This window comes from Erythrolamprus reginae, chromosome 2, assembly GCF_031021105.1.
Source record: "Erythrolamprus reginae isolate rEryReg1 chromosome 2, rEryReg1.hap1, whole genome shotgun sequence".
Lineage (NCBI taxonomy): Eukaryota > Metazoa > Chordata > Lepidosauria > Squamata > Dipsadidae > Erythrolamprus > Erythrolamprus reginae.
This window is the reverse complement of record NC_091951.1, coordinates 214,957,792-214,975,262: the sequence shown is the minus strand read 5'-3', so window position 1 is coordinate 214,975,262 and position 17,471 is coordinate 214,957,792. Positions and strand designations below refer to the sequence as shown.

Below are 17,471 nucleotides of genomic sequence, written 5' to 3'. Positions count from 1 at the left end.
GGAAAGCACCCCCTCCCCAAGGAGGCGACAATCTCTTGGGCCCAGCTCCTTGTCACCTCTCGGCCGGCTGAAACCAACCAAGAGGGACACGGATCCAGTAGACAGGTGGCGGAACTCACAGTTCCAATGGCCTTGTCCACTTCATCAGGTGTCACCAAGTCAAACTCCTCCCAGATTGATGGACAAAGATGTTTAGCCCCAGTCACCTCGACTGACTCATTGTCAGCCGATACTGCTATGCAATTGGAGTCGAGATCAGCCTGGATCTGAGAGACTTTATCAGCGAAAAAGTTGAACAGTATAGGAAAAATAGTAAAAGTATGGGTCAAATAAAACATGCAGCCTTATAACAGATTAAGTCAGCAGTAATCCATTTGATTGATAATTGTTGTTTACTGAATTAAAATGATTAACATTGGCATTTTTAGTTTTTTCTCCTACCTCCTAATAATAACATGTGTGTCAAGTGAGTCTTCTTGGAGATTATCCTAAATTTTAGTAGCCATTTTTGAACAAGTGTTATCTCCAATCTATCTCAGTTAACCAATTGAAACAAAAGCTGACCTGCTTCAAGTAGGATTTCAAAATAATGGGTAGATTAATGCAGAAAGATCTGGCAGAAGTTCTAAATCCATATGGGGTTTTAAAGCCTAGCCTAGCCTTTGGAACTGAATTTGGAAACTCGCTGAGAAGAAATAGAGCTGTTTCAGTACAGAAGGTAGTTGTTAGCCTCTCTTAATCCTTGTTATAGTAGGAGTTCTGAAGTAATGTAGTTACTTATGTTTTTAGTGACAACTCCATGTTAAAAAAATATAAAAATTATGACTTACAAAACAGGATAGGCTATGGTTGCTATAGTAACCTTAGCTAATGCAAGGTTCATCATGCTAAAGTTTATATATAAAAACAATATATATCTGAGGGCACGTGAATCATTGCCCTATGTTAGCTCCAGCATGCATGTATGTGTTGGCCAGCTGATTTTTGGCCTTCCGGAGGGCAGGAGGAGACTTCTGGAAAGTTAGGACCATTGGGCCATTTTTCACTCTCCACAGGGTTCAGGAAATCTGGTAGGTATTTCAGTAATGAAATCTAAAAATGTTCCCTACCGGTTCTGTGGGTAGGACTTGGTGGGTATAGCTTGCTGGGCATAGGACCAAATGGGCATGGCCAACTTGTAAAATGTGGTGAAACTTACTTAACAATGTTCTTGCTTAGCAACCAAAATTTTGGGCTCAATTGTGTTCTTTCTTTCTTTCTTTCTTTCTTTCTTTCTTTCTTTCTTTCTTTCTTGTCTCTCTCTGTCCCTTCCTATTTCTTTCTCTCCTTTTCTTTTTTCTCTTTCTCTTTTTTCTTGTCTGTCTCTCTTTTCTCTCTCTCTTTCCTTTTCTTTCTTTTTCTTTCTTTCTCTGTCTTGGTGGTGGGAGAAGAAAGAAAGTGCTCTGGAAGGGAAGGTGGCCTGGCCTGGCAGCAGTGCATTCCTTGTCATGGCTGGATGCAGGGAGTGGGATCTGAGGTGGAGGGGAAGGCAAGCAGGCAGCAGGTGGCCAAAGGTCTCGCGGAAGCTGAGCGCACCAGGCCTAAAAGACGAGTGAGCCCCATGTCCCTCTGAATCTTTTCCTTGGACGAGTGCAATGGGTCTTCCTCCCTCCCCCACTGCCAGTATCGGGCTTAAATTCTAGATCAGTGATGGCGAACCTATGGCATGGGTGCCACAGGTGGCACGCGGGGCCATATCTGCTGGCATGCGAGCTGTTGCCCTGGCTCAGCTCCAGCATGTATGTATGTGCCAGCCAGCTGATATTTTGCTCACACAGAGGCCCTGGAAGGGCATTTTTGGCTTCCAGAGAGCCTCCGGTGGGGATGGAAGAGGGCATTTTTACCCTTCCCCAGCTCCAGGGAAGCCTTTGGAGCCTGGGGAGGGTGAAGCACGAGCCTACTGGGCCCACCAGAAGTTGAGAAACAGGCCATTTCCGTCCTCCAGAGCAGTGTTTCCCAACCTTGGCAACTTGAAGATATCTGGACTTCAACTCCCAGAATTCCCCAGCCAGCAAATGGGTGTGGGCGCTTGCACATGCACAAAAGCACACGCCCACGCTCTTTTGGCATCTGAGGGAGAAAAGATTTGCCATTACTGTTCTAGATCTTCCATTCAGCGTATTTGGTAAGCCTGCCTCCCCTACTCTCTGCCCCACAGCTCGTAGCTTTGCCATGCTTCCCCGCCTTTCATGCAACCTTCCCAGTGTCCCCAAGGGCACCTTGTAAAGGTAGGCAAGCAGAAGGCTGCACTGAAGGCAGGGGAGCATGGCAAGGTGGGCTGGCCATGGGGAAGCAGCTTTCCTGGTGGTCCCTCACGCACGCTTGCCTTCCAAGGTCAGCCTCCAACCTCGCTTGGCCAGTGTGGGTGGCCCTTGGTGGAGATGCAACTGCTGCTATGGACTGGGGGAGTGGTGGTACTCCAGGATCACAGGCAGATATCCTGGGCCTGCTGCGCATGAGCACTGCATGTGCAGTCCTGGGACATCCATCTGTCATCTTGGAGTGTTGCCGCCGCCTCTCTCAGCCATCTATGCATGATGGCTATCAACTAGCCACATATGTAGTATATGCAGTTTTGTCCTTTGTGTTAATATTCTTTCTAGAGTACAGGTGTCTAGTGTAGCTGTTCATATATGTCTCTTATCCTTAAACTTTCCTATAGTGGTGGCCATCACCATGAAGAATGCCAATGCTTCACTGGTATATTCCTTTCTCTATAAAATGGTTGAGGTACGTAGCCTTTCTCAAGCACTTATTTTTATTTTATTTATTTATTTGATTTTTTTATGCTACCCTTCTCCTTAGAGTCAGGGAGGCTTACAACATGTTAGCAATAGCACTATTTAATAGAGCCAGCATATTGCCCCCACAATCTGGGTCCTCATTTTACCCACCTTGGAAGGGTGGAAGGCTGAGTCAACCTTGAGCCGGTGATGAGATTTGAACCACTGACCTGCAGATCTAGCAGTCAATTTTAGTGGCCTGCAGTACTGCACTCTACCCAATGCGCCACCTCGGCTCAAACATTCAGGAAACCAAGGAAAAAATATTCTATCACACTTCAGAAGGAAAAAGGAAGTTGCCATTCCTTAACCCAAAGGTGTTTTTTCAAGAGGGAACTGGACTTTCTGGTTTTTCTTTCAAGACATTTCACTTCTCATCCAAGAAGCTTCTTCAGCTGTGACTGGATGTTAGGGAATGGAAAGATGTATACTCCTTACAGACAGATGGTCATTTACATTCTTTTAGGTCACCTTGAGTGGTGCAAATGAGTTTGAAGCCTTTTTGGAGCTGTTGAAAGGACTATGTGGTGGACAGGACATAGATGATGTTGTATCCCTTCCACTCTGTTGAGAGAGGGCTGTTCAGTTTTGACATAGATGGCCTCTTTGACCTCTCTTTCAAACCAGCAATTTTCTCTGTCCAAAAATTATTCAATTGTTGTTTGCTTATAATCGTGCAAGATGACTGTGAAGTTTCCGAAAGATGCCCTTATTAATTCATGAGCCATGAGCTAAGCTTCAAAAGAAATATAACTATTAGGAGTGACATTTCAGCAATACTATGATACAGTCAGAACTGAGCTTATGTAGGTACATGCTCTCATGACCCTGTTTCCCCCCTCATCACTGGACATATCATAAATCACATTTTCCAATGAATCCTGTTGGTGGGCTGTGAAACCCCACAACTCTCCATCTGGTAACCTAGGACACAATCAGTAAAAGAATAATTTGTGAAATGTAGTTTCAGTTAGTACAATCAGCCACTCAGTCAGCTCTCCCCCATCCATCTTATAGCAATGTGAAAGAAAGACTCAAGAATCAATTTGTATCAAAAGTACAGCCAAGTGGTTACAGTGTAACAAAGTTAGATCTAAACTTTCACACTCATGGCATCTGGTTAACTTTTCCCTTCTTCCCCCATCCCCCTTATCTCTGGGCAATTACCTCCTGACAAATTGTTTTAGTAACCATCTCTGGGTTGACAGACTGAAAGATGTTTCATTCCATGATTTGACCTTGAAACAGACAGTGGCACTCACAGGATGTCAAGACAAATAGTTTTGATATCCCTTATGCTAGCATGACACCTTAACCCATCCCACAGTTCCCTCCACTGTTGCATATGGCAAACCAAAGCATGGGCCAACACAGTAGCATGGCAGTCCTGACAATATGATAGAATCCATTTCAAGGATTGCCCCCATCCTCCTTGCCTTTCGCAAACTCCTTAAAACCCACCTCTGCCATCAGGCATTGGGAAATTGATTCCCCTGGGCCATTCCCGCTTTACGTATGGTTTGTATGAGACGTATGATTGTTTTTTATATTAAGGGGTTTAAATTGTTTTTAACTATTGGATTTGTATTGTTCTGTTGCTGTGAGCCACCCCGAGTCTTCGGAAAGGGGCGGCATGCAAATCTAATAAATAAATAAATTAGCACCAAGGATCTGAATAAACTTAGATTAGTAGTCGAGTCCAGAGCAAATGACATTTTCATTCACTTATTCAATTTAATATTTGTCAACAATTTACAAGATATATTTTAGACCAGTGGTAATTTTCAAGACATCTTCAGAGCAGTGCAGGGCTGCAATTTTTTTGGGGGTGTGTGTGTTGTTTTTTATTATTATTTTTCACACCCTACAGAGATTCCAATTTACATACCCCAGATCATAATATAATACAATACAATATCGGCAATTTTTTTTAAAAAAAAATTCTCTCCAATCACAGTTCAATAAAAATTATAACAACAACATCAAATTGTTTTACAATAAATCAATAAATCAGTTATAGAATACAATGCTACCACCTTCACTTTTGACATCTGAATAAAAATAGCTGCCCAATTTTTTTATGCTATAGAAATATACTATTAGCTAAGACCCCATTTAAGCTGTTCCGAATTCTAGTTTCTCACATTGAATAGGCTGAAATGTTTCAAATCTCTCCTAATCGCTTCCGTATCAATTTTCATATACAGTATAATCAATACCCTTTACAAATAGTTTACGCCTATTAATAAAATACCCTTAAAAAAACATTTGAAGAATTCTTACAGTAGCGTAGTCAAAGGGGAAAAAATAAATCCAATAATATCACCAAATATTGCCTAATTAATCCAATTACCAACCTAATTACTAATTGCTTTATATAAAAAATTTAAAATGAAAAGAATAGAATCAAAATTAAATTAAATCTATAAAAAATAAAATGAAGTTAAGTCTCTAAAGAAATTAAGAAATTAAAAAAACCTAAGACAGAATAGAAAATTACACTAAATAGATAAGATAAATATAGGTGTAAACACGCAGCAGAATAAAAAAAGAAAGCTAGAAAAAAAAAGAAAAAGAAAAGCGCAAAGCAAAAAGAACAACTTTCCTCTTCTTCTCATTGACTTCTCCACCTATTCCTTATAGTATTTTCCAAAATTTGCAAAGTTTTAAAATTGCTTTATAAAAAAGAACATACCCAACGGAATCCTCCAACCCAAACAAAGAAAAGAAAAGAAAATGAAGAAATTTCCTTGATAGCCCACTGGGGTCAACTTTCATATATAAAGCTGCATGCACAGCTTAATCATTGTGCCCTAATCTAGTTTTATCGCTGCAAACCCAGCCCTAATCTAAGTTGTTGGTCCCTGTGAATAAAAAAGAAAATTCCCCTTCCCTAATCCTGACCCAATTTATAACCTTTCAAAAATTAATATGTTCTTCCAAATTTGTGATCCAGATTGTCTGAAATTTAAATATCTAAGGTAATTTCTCCATCATTGTTCATAAAAAATTTTTTAAAGGGAAGGCAGAAAGCCCTCCAATATCCAACTGGGATCTTTTTATAAATATAGTGCTGTATGTCCAGCTAAATTTTTTATGCCCTACTCTAACTTTATCGCTGCAAGCCCAGCAGAATTCTCATGCCCAATTATTCTATGTAAATTGATCCCAATATGTAATAGGAAAAGCTTCCCCTTCTTCGATCCATATTTTGGATAGTTTTAAGTCAATAAAGTAAATAACATATTTTCATTAGAAGATAGCTTAAACCAAAAATCCGTTCATTTCTTATCTAAGTAAATTCATTCCATTATTTAATTATTAATTCCATTTTCAATACTTGTTTCCTATATTCTTGCCATCAAATCCATATATTTCCATATAAACATGTGATTCTGATAAATCCTAAGTTCTAGATTTAATTTTAAATTTTCCCAAATATTAAATTTTTCTCCATGAAACATTTTCAATTTTTGCAAACTTTTAAAATTGCTTTGTATATAAAGAAAAAAAAATTCCTTAGAAAATAACTTATTCCAAGAATCAGTTCGTTTCTTATCTACCGTATTTTTCGCTCCATAAGACGCAGTTTTTTTCCTCCCAAAGTAGGATGAAAAATCAGCCCCGTCTTATGGAGCGAAGATGCAGGCAGGGAGGGGGGGAGGCGCTGGAGCAGAGGGGGGGGTATCCCGGCACGCGGAGAGGCGGTCGCCTCCCCTGCCGCCCCACTCTGGGGGTCCTTGGCTTCTGCTGGGGGGATCCGAACGCTGTCAAACGTCCCACAGTCCTCCAACCCAACCAGCCGGCAGCTGAGTCGGGCTGCCCGGGAAGGCGAGCGGTGCGCGATAGGCGCGGGGACGGGGACGGGGGGGGGAAATCGTCTGAACATGCTGGAAAGCCCCCCAGGCCGGCTGCGATCTTTTAAAACAGCCGCGCCGCTTTTAAAACAGCCGCGCCGCTTTCCAGCTGACTCCTGAAGCCAAAAGCCAAAGGCGAACTTCCGCGCTTCAGGAGTCAGCTGGGAAGCGCGCGCGGCTGTTTTAAAAGCGGCGCGGCTGTTTTAAAAGATCGCAGCCGGCCTGGGGGGCTTCCCCCCCGGTGCTGGGAAGCCCCCCAGGCCGGCTGCGATCTTTTAAAACAGCCGCGCCGCTTTTAAAACAGCCGCGCCGCTTTCCAGCTGACTCCTGAAGCCAAAAGCCAAAGGCGAACTTCCGTGCTTCAGGAGTCAGCTGGGAAGCGGCGCAGCTGTTTTAAAAGATCGCAGCTGGCCTGGGGGGCTTTCCAGCATGTTCAGACGATTTCCCCCCCTCTGTCCCCGTCCCCGCGCCTACCGCACACCGCTCGCCTTCCCGGGCAGCCCGACTCAGCTGCCGGCTGGTTGGGTTGGAGGACTGTGGGACGGCGATAGAGCTCAGCACAACAAGAGTACTAGACACGAGAACAATTTCTCCGTACTGAAGGAGCGGGTCCAGCAGTCACATGGGTTGCTCATGTCCAATCCGGTGGAACTGAGCCTAGTGTTAAAAAAGCTTGCTGGATCCGCCCCTTCCCCAGAATTCGCTCAGTTCTCGCATCCTGCGGTTGTATTGTGATAGCTCGTTCAACATTCTAACACCTTCCCTTCGATCTTTCCTTCAAAAGTAGTAAGAATTGTTTATCCTTATTTGTTTACTTGCATTAATAGCGCCAGCCGTTTGCGGCTCGGCTTTTTTCCTTTGGGAGAAGTTGCGGTTTCGTTTTCCCACGGCTTTTTTTGCCGTTTACGATCCCCGCTGCCGCTTGTGGATTCTTTTAATCCTTTGGCCTGGAGGTCTTTGTGCAAGTATTGCTTCATTGATTTATTTATAGTACTATTGTTAAAGGGCTTAAGAAAACCTCCTGCGGAGTGAGACGCTTGTTTCTAGTCTCCTGGACTTAGTCGATCGCTTCCCCTTTAAGAATTCTATTACGGAGCGATTTTTCGGCGCGAAGGCCTTCGCGTCCCTTTTTAATTTAGGCCTCTCGTGTTGGCCTTCTGCCAGCCGCGTAGGCCTTAGTCCACCGCTCGGATCCCGGAGTGGGCTTTGGGACGCTCAGGCTTAATTCTCCACCGGCTAAGCCTCCAACCAGAGTGCCTTGGTTACTTTAATTAAAGTTTAGGGAGGCTGGCCACGCTGTATTTGGGGACACGAACTCTGGGTTTGCCCAGATTGCCCTCAAGTCTCAGCAGCTCCGAGGCCTAGGAGCAGGATCCATTCCTCTTGGGAAGTCTTTGAAATTCTTCTCCCTAATCATTCAGTTTATTTGGCTCAGCCTTGTCTTCTGTTAATTGTCAGACTATGGCTACTTTTCCCAAGAGAGGCACCACTCAAGGTCCCAGAGAGGCCAGGCCTACAGGCGATGAGATTACCAGTATCCCCCAGGCCTCGACCTCCTCTTCTTCAGGGGCCCGCCCCTCGACCAAAGTCACCAGGGCTGAGAAGAGAAGGGACCAAGCCCTACAAAAAATCCATGACAAATCAGCAAAGCGTTTGAAAGTACAGGCCCAAGTACTCAGTAGTCATGACCCACCAGAGGCTTCTAATCTGCCTTCTTCTGGGGTCACTGTGTTATCTCTGGATGAGCCAAACCTAGACAGACCCCAACCTAACCTATGGGGATTAGGTCCAGAGGAACCAGATATTATTGAAGATTCCCCCCAGCCAGGATCCTCCCAGGCCTTCAGGGATTCTTCTACCATTCCTGCTGATATTTCTAGTTTACCTCCTGAATTCCAATCTATTTTTTCTGTGTTATCCAAAGCCATTGATGCTAAACTCTCTACCATCAATGCGCTCCCCTTACCTCCTCCACCTCCTCGTCCCTCCCGCCCCTTGGGTTCTTCCCCAACGGTTAGAGCTCCTATTCAGGATGAATCAGATTCCTCTCAGGACGAATATGAGGATATGGAGGAGGATGAGGATCCCTTTCAAGGCCTCTCAGATGATGAGGAATCCCAAATAAAGGTTCCTTCTCCAATTACTATTTTTCCTTCTCAATTGTTCAAATCTCTCCTCCTCAAAGCTAGAATTTCTACGGGATTGGCGGCCCAGGAGAAACAGGCCTCCACATCCACTGATCCCCCGGAGGAGAATTTACCTTACTTCACAGAGGAACAGGAGGATAACGAGGTAATTCCTATGCCTAAATTGTTTAAAGATGCCTTACTTAAGCAGTGGGATTTCCCAGCCTCTGGGCTTAATCCCACAACCAAGGACAGAAAGTTGTACAAACTCTCCTCTTCCTATGAGGAGCTCCTATCCTTTCCTAAACCGGATGAACCTGTCAAGATCCTTCACTCGGCGGCTGCTGTGCCAGGCGAAGCAGAGGAGGTCCTCCGCCCAGAGGACAAGCGGATTGAACAGATGCTCAAAAGAGGATTCACCGCAGATTCCTGGGCCATTAAAAGTTCTGCAGCGGCTTCCTTTTTCTCCAGAGCCATGCTTCTGTGGCTTCGCCAACTTCAACAGCATATTCCTCCCGATGACTTGAGAGGTCAACAAGACTTCAACAAGGTATTTGCAGCTGCTCAGTACGTGGCTGATGCCACTTTACAATCTACTAGATTTGCTGCTAAGTCTATTGCAGCTTCTACAACGGCAAGAAGACTCCTATGGCTTCGCCCTTGGCAAGCAGGAGTACGTCAGAAGTGGCAGTTATCTCTGGGACCCTTGAAGCGCGACCTTCTTTTCGGGGATCTTCTGGATCCACTCCTCACGGAAACCACGGACAAGAAGAAAGTATTGGGTCCAACCACCAAAAAGGCCACCAAAACGCAGTCCTTTCGTCGCCCAGGGCGTCAACAAGATCAAGCGGCTTCCTATCAGAGAACTCCAGGTCAGTATTCCCCCCGCTTTCGTTCCCAAGGTAGGAACTCCAGGGGCAGAGGTTTTCGCTTCCAAAGGGGAGCGTCCTCTAACAGGGCTTCAAAAAAACCTAGATGGTAGTTTTTCCTCGATTCCCATAGGTGGCCGCCTAGCCTATTTCGCCTCTAATTGGCGTCTCACCTCCAAGGACCCCTGGGTCATTGACACTGTTCAAAAAGGCCTTCTTTTAGAATTTACTTCTCCCCCCCCTAAACATTTTATTTCCTGCCCTTCTCCCAGGTCCTCCTCAGATTGTAACCGTATGGAGGAGGCCATTTCCCACTTATTGTCCATCAGAGCCATTCAACCGGTTCCCCCCGGTCAGAAGGGCCTAGGTTTTTATTCCATCCTATTTATGGTTCCAAAATCCTCCGGAGGTTGGAGAGCTATTTTGGATTTAAAGAAGCTGAACCTATTCATCAAATATAGGAAGTTTAAGATGCACTCCTTATCATCCATTTTGGCCGCTATCCACCCGGGAGATTTCATGGTTTCCTTAGACCTCACTGAGGCCTACCTCCATATTCCTATAGCCAAATGCCACAGAAAATTTTTACATTTCTCCTTTCAGGGCAGGCATTTCCAGTATAGGGCGATGCCATTTGGCCTTTCCTCGGCCCCTCGGGTCTTTACAAAGCTCTTGGGGTCCCTGGCGGCCTATATCCGGGCGTCACCCATCCACATTTTATGTTACCTTGATGATATTTTGGTTCATGGGAACTCCCTAGAGAAAGTGAAAGCAGACCTTTCTGTCACCATGTCAGTTCTACAGGACCATGGATTTTCCATCAACTTTGACAAAAGTCACCTCCAACCTTCCACATCCATTTTACACCTGGGATCCATTATTAATTCAGAATCTTCCCAGGTCTTTCTCTCTCCTGAGAGAAAAATCAGTATAGGGGAGTTAATTTCATGCATTTTATCTCAACCTTCAGTTTCCATAGTAACCCTGTCTTCCCTTTTGGGGAAGATGGTGTCTTGCATAGGCATCATTCCTTGGGCTCGCCTTCATGCTAGGGAACTACAGTGGCTCCTATTACCCTTTCAGAGATCGGGGCACAGCAACTCAAGTCGTCGCATTGTCATCCCACCAATTGTTCGCAGATCCTTCAAGTGGTGGAAGTCTCCGGCCATGGACAAAGGATCCCCTTTCAGGTGCCCGGATCAATTTGTCATCACCACAGACGCCAGTCTATCGGGATGGGGCGCCCACGCCCAGGGGATGATAGCCCAGGGCACGTGGTCCCCGGAGGAAGCTTCCAAGCCAATCAATTGGCTAGAGTTAAGAGCCGTCTCCCTGGCTCTGAAGCAATTCTCTCCTCGCATTCCCAACCGGCACGTTCTCATTCTCACCGACAACATTGCCACAAAAAGCCATATCTGCAGACAGGGGGGCACGAGATCCAAGGCCCTCATGAGGGAGGCCCTCAAGTTAGGCCTTTGGGCGGAAAAACATCTTCGGTCGCTCCTAGCCGACCACATCTCGGGGAGCCTCAACGTCCAGGCGGATTGGCTATCTCGAGCAACGATAGATCCAGGAGAGTGGAATCTCCATCAAGACCTGTTCCATCAAATCAGCCTCAGATTCGGCCTACCAGTTCTGGATCTCTTCGCGACCAATGCGAACGCCCAACTCCCTCGCTTTTTTTCCAGATTTCCATCCCCGGGAGCGGAAGCAATCAATGCCCTCCGGAGCCCATGGCCTCCAGGCCTACTTTACGCATTCCCTCCAATTCCTATTCTCCCGGACGTGATTCACAAGGTCCTCACCGAGAGGGCCCGAGTAATCCTAATCGCCCCTCATTGGCCCCGCCGGCCCTGGTTCGCGGATCTCCAACAGTTGTCCGTCCAGGACCCTTGGCGACTCCCCGTTTCGGGGGATATGCTGCGGCAGGGGGCCTCATTCCATCCAGACCCGGAGTGGTTCCACCTCACCGCCTGGCTGTTATCAGGAGAGACTTAGAACTGCGTGGCCACGACCCCGATACAGTGGAGGTCATTTTAAAGGCCAGAAGGGGTTCGACCAATCGAATCTACGACCATACGTGGTCCAAGTTTCACCAGTGGTGTCTTCAGGAGGGCCTCTCTCCCCTGTGCATCCCCATACACAGGATCATTTCCTTCCTTATGCAAGGTTTCCATCAAGGTCTTTCCACCAGCACCCTCCGGCGTCATCTGGCGGCCATTTCCTCTGTCCTAGCGGGGCCCCGCAGACAGCCTCTCCGTTCCTTTCCAGAAGTTCAGGAATTCCTCAAGGGTATAGCCAACCTCAGACCTTCCAAGGTCCACAGGTATCCATCCTGGGATTTGCCACGGGTTCTCCATTCCCTCACGCAGGCACCATACGAACCCCTAAAATCGGCGTCCCTCAGGTACCTATCCTTTAAAGTAGCATTCCTGGTGGCTATTACCTCTGCCCGACGCATTTCGGAGCTGGCTGCCCTCTCAATCAGGCAGGACCTCTGCCAATTTCATCAGGACAAGGTAGTCTTGCGACTGGACCCCACCTTCTTACCCAAGGTCAGTTCCATGTTCCACAGAACCCAGGATATTGTCTTACCTTCCTTCTGTCTCCAACGGGACCATCCCTTGGCAATTAGATGGCACACCCTGGATCTCATTAGAGCGCTGAGGATCTATATCCAACGCACAGGACCCTTTCGGAGGTCAGAAGCACTTTTTATAGCCTATCACCCCAGAGTCATGGGTGCCAAAGTGTCTTCAACAGTGATAGGCCGTTGGATCAGAGGGACTATATCTAAGGCCTACGAGTCGGCCTCCCTTTCAGTTCCAAGGAACATCACAGCGCATTCCACCAGGAGCGCAGCCACCTCGGCCGCTTGGGCGACTCAAGCCCCGTTGGAGGAGGTCTGCAAAGCAGCCACTTGGGCCTCGCCAAATTCCTTCATCAGGCACTACAAGATTGACTCTTACGCTTCAGCGGACGCTGCCTTCGGCAGAAGGGTACTCCAATCCGTTATCTCTCACGATAGCAATCTAATCCCACCCTAGGGACCATCTATTGGGTATGTCCCATGTGACTGCTGGACCCGCTCCTTCAGTACGGAGAATAGGCGTTGATTGCTTACCTGAACGCCTCTTCTCGTACGGTGAGCGGGTACAGCAGTCACTTCCCGCCCTTGTATGTGTCTTCTTTACCTTCCTATAACCTTTCTTCCTCTAACAATGAGAGTTGAACACTAAAGAGCTTCACATCTGAGCCTAGTCTACGGATTCGCGAATTCTGGGGAAGGGGCGGATCCAGCAAGCTTTTTTAACACTAGGCTCAGTTCCACCGGATTGGACATGAGCAACCCATGTGACTGCTGTACCCGCTCACCGTACGAGAAGAGGCGTTCAGGTAAGCAATCAACGCCTATTTTCCGCACCCCAACGCCATCACACGCCGGATCACTCGCTCCCTCGCGCGTCCCGCCCGCCGCCAAGCCCCGCCAATATTTTTTTTCTATTTTCTATTTTCCTCCTCTAAAATCTAGGTGTGTCTTATCAGCAGGTGCGTCTTATAGAGCGAAAAATACGGTAAATAAATACATTCCATTCTTAATTCATTTTTAATACTTATTTCATTCTTATATCTTATAAAAATCTTATAGAATCAATTAGCTGTTCCTAAAGTTTAAGATCATTTTCTTATATTCTTGCCATTACTTAGCATACTTCACTCCTCTTCTCCATTCAGTTCATGTATTTCCATATAAACTGTTGTGGTTGGCTCTGGGCCAGCTCCTGCCCCAAGGAATGTGGGGGTGGATGTGGGTGAATCCTCCCAGTGTCAAAGGCCTGTTTTACTGCAGACTGCTTCGGACAGCAAAGTATTGTGGGAAGCAGGGAGTGACTGTGAAATTTCTTTTTTTTCACTGCATTCAAGTCCGTTTGCTTTGAAAGTGAGCCCTTTGACTACAAAAAGGGGTTTTGCTTCTATTTTTCTGTGGATAAAGAAAGTATTCTTGACTTTTCACATGTGTGTGTCTGTTTTTGCTACCTTTGCATTTAATTAGAGGCTCGTGCAGAGCCAGCAGAACATAAATATGTGTTTCTTTTATATCCTAAGTTATAGATTTAAATTTAAATTTTCCCAAATAGTATTATATTTTAAGAAAAAGGCCTAATAAAAAGTTTATAAAAAGAAAAAAATACAGAGTCTGTCAAAGCCTCATTTAACCAGTATCATATAAAACATAAAAAGCTTTTTACTTATTAAATAATTCCCCTTTCCTCAAACCAGATATTGTCCAAACAAAATTCATTCCCTCTAAAATTATACCCCCCCCCCTTTTTGTAGGCTGTGCATAATGGATTTCACATAATTACCATCTTATCCTAATTTTTTTTAAAAAAATATAAAAAACATAGAATCCTTTCAAAACACTCTTTTCCCTCCTGATGTTAATACTATCAAATCCATATTATTATCAAGCAGATTACATATCCAGAGGTTTTTTTCCATATATAAACCTGTTAATAAATTCAATAATTTTAATACATAGAAACATAGAAACATAGAAGTCTGACGGCAGAAAAAGACCTCCTGGTCCATCTAGTCTGCCCTTATACTATTTTCTGTATTTTATCTTAGGATGGATATATGTTTATCCCAGGCATGTTTAAATTCAGTTACTGTGGATTTATCTACCACGTCTGCTGGAAGTTTGTTCCAAGGATCTACTACTCTTTCAGTAAAATAATATTTTCTCATGTTGCTTTTGATCTTTCCCCCAACTAACTTCAGATTGTGTCCCCTTGTTCTTGTGTTCACTTTCCTTTTAAAAACACTTCCTTCCTGGACCTTATTTAACCCTTTAATATATTTAAATGTTTCGATCATGTCCCCCCTTTTCCTTCTGTCCTCCAGACTATACAGATTGAGTTCATTAAGTCTTTCCTGATATGTTTTATGCTTAAGACCTTCCACCATTCTTGTAGCCCGTCTTTGGACCTGTTCAATTTTGTCTATATCTTTTTGTAGGTGAGGTCTCCAGAACTGAACACAGTATTCCAAATGTGGTCTCACCAGCATTCTATATAGCGGGATCATAATCTCCCTCTTCCTGCTTGTTATACCTCTAGCTATGCAGCCAAGCATCCTACTTGCTTTCCCTACCGCCTGACTGCACTGTTCACCCATTTTGAGACTGTCAGAAATCACTACCCCTAAATCCTTTTCTTCTGTAGTATTTGCTAACACAGAACTGCCAATACAATACTCAGATTGAGGATTCCTTTTCCCCAAGTGCATTATTTTACATTTGGAAACATTAAACTGCAGTTTCCATTGCTTTGACCATTTATCTAGTAAAGCTAAATCATTTACCATATTACAGACGCCTCCAGGAATATCAACCCTATTGCACAATTTAGAGTCATCGGCAAATAGGCAAACCTTCCCTACCAAACCTTCCCCTATGTCACTCACAAACATATTAAAAAGAATAGGACCCAGAACAGACCCTTGTGGCACACCGCTTGTAACCTGACTCTGCTCAGAATACTCGCCGTTAACAATAACTCTCTGATGTCTACGCTTCAGCCAGCTGCTAATCCATTGAACTATCCAGGGATTAAGTCCAATCTTCACTAATTTATCTATCAGCTCTTTATGTGGAACCATATCAAAGGCTTTGCTGAAGTCCAGGTAGGCAATATCCACGGCACCACCTTCATCCAACACCTTTGTGACATAGTCAAAGAAATCAATGAGATTAGTCTGACATGATTTGCCTTCAGTAAAGCCATGCTGATTTGGGTCCAATAAGTTATTGTTTTTTAGGTGCTGATTTATCCTCTTTTTGAGTAGAGTCTCCATCATTTTAACTACCACTGATGTCAAGCTAACTGGCCTGTAGTTACCAGCTTCTTCTCTACAGCCCTTCTTGTGGATAGGCACAACACTAGCCATTCTCCAATTCTCAGGAACTTCTCCTGTTAACAAGGATTGGTTAAACAAATCAGTCAGGGGGGTAGCAATGACAGATCTGAGTTCTTTAAGAACTCTGGGGTGAATGCCATCTGGACCCATTGCCTTATTTATCTTTAATCGTTCAAGTTCTTCTAAGACATCGGCTTCTAAGATCACTGGAGCTGAATCCGTACAGCTGGAAGCAATGCTATATCCCTCTATAGTATTATTTTGTAAGGTGTCTTTTGAGAAAACTGAACAGAAGTAGCTATTGAAATGGTCAGCGATCTCCTTATTCCCATTAATGCATGTATTATTCCCGGTACTAAGCTTCGTGATGCCGCAGTTTTTCTTCTTCTTATCACTAATATATCTGAAGAAGGTTTTATCCCCCTTCTTTACAGATTTGGCAATTTCTTCCTCTTTTGAGGCTTTAGCAGCATATATTATCTGTTTTGCCTCCTTCTGTCTCATTTTATACGCCTCCCTATCAGCTATACTTCCAGACTCTTTACACCTCCTATAGGCAGCCTTTTTTCATTGACTATAGCCCTTACATCATTGCTAAACCATAGCGGTTTCTTCTTCCTTTTACCTTTAGTTATTTGTCTTACATACAGTCCAGTGGCTTTTAAGATGGCCTTTTTTAATACAGTCCACTGGGTGCTCGCTCCTGCCATTTTATCCCTCCCCTTTAATTCATTATCTAAATATTCCCCCATTGCATTAAAATTTGTTTTTCTGAAATCCAATACTTTGGTTGCATTATAGGATTGCTCACAATGAGTTTTTACATCAAACCGCAAACATAGATGGTCACTGCAACCTAAATTTTCTCCCACCTTGACCTCTGAAACCCAATTCCCATTCGTAAAAACTAAATCTAGAATATTCTCCCCTCTAGTTGGTGTCTTAACCAGCTGTGCCAGAGCTGCTCCTGTAAAGGCCTCTACTATATTCTTACTTTTGCATGTAAGGGCACTGGGGATATTCCAGTCAACATCAGGCATGTTGAAATCACCCATAACCACAATATCTCCCTTTAGTGCCATTTGGGTAATTTCATCCACCATCTTGTTGTCATATTCCTCAGATTGCCCTGGAGGCCTATAGATCACCCCAATTCTAATGACAGAACCTTCTTTATTTTGCATGCAAATCCAGAGAGTCTCCAGATCTTGACATGTATTTTGAATTAGTGTTGTTTTTAGACTTTCTTTAACATAAATGGCTACTCCACCTCCCCTTCTCTCTATTCTATCCTTCCTATACAGTGTATATCCTGGTATGGATATTTCCCATTCATTAGAATCCTTAAACCATGTCTCAGTTATGGCAACCAGATCCAAATTATCTCTAGATATTATGGCCATTAACTCACAGAGCTTGTTGCTCAAGCTTCGAGCATTCGTGCACATTACCCGAACAACATTATTTTCATTATTAGTTTGCCCCTTATCATCCACAACTACATCTATTTTATTTAATGTTTATACAATTAAACATTTAAGAATATAATGCTCTTATCAATATGCCCATGATTCTAACAGATATAACCATGATTCTAACAGATCCCTTTCTTCTAAAAATACTGTCTTTTCTTCTTCTTTGCTTAAGATGATACTGTAGAAATTAAATTTAATGTAAAATGTCCATGTCCTGCTCCAGATCTTCTCCGTGCATATCTCAAAAATTATATGGTAACTTATTCTGTTAGAAAAGTTAGAAAAGGTTCTTGCTCAATTGCTCTGCAGATCTTTCCCATTCCTCTCCGTGACTATGTTATTCAAATCTTCCCATTGTTATTCAAATCTTATTCAAATCTTCTCATTGCATTTACTTCCC

At 44.1% G+C, this 17,471-nt stretch overlaps 1 protein-coding gene across 2 annotated transcripts in view; it reads left to right on the top strand.

Annotated features, from left to right (window-relative positions):
• The window catches only part of AP1M2 (adaptor related protein complex 1 subunit mu 2), a 124,895-nt gene that overhangs the window by 7,686 nt on the left and 99,738 nt on the right, over positions 1-17,471 (top strand). For both annotated transcript variants that reach the window (XM_070741797.1, XM_070741794.1), the window contains exon 3: positions 2,702-2,769. In XM_070741797.1, the coding sequence (XP_070597898.1) occupies positions 2,702-2,769 (68 nt within the window). The remainder of the gene's footprint in view (positions 1-2,701; positions 2,770-17,471) is intronic.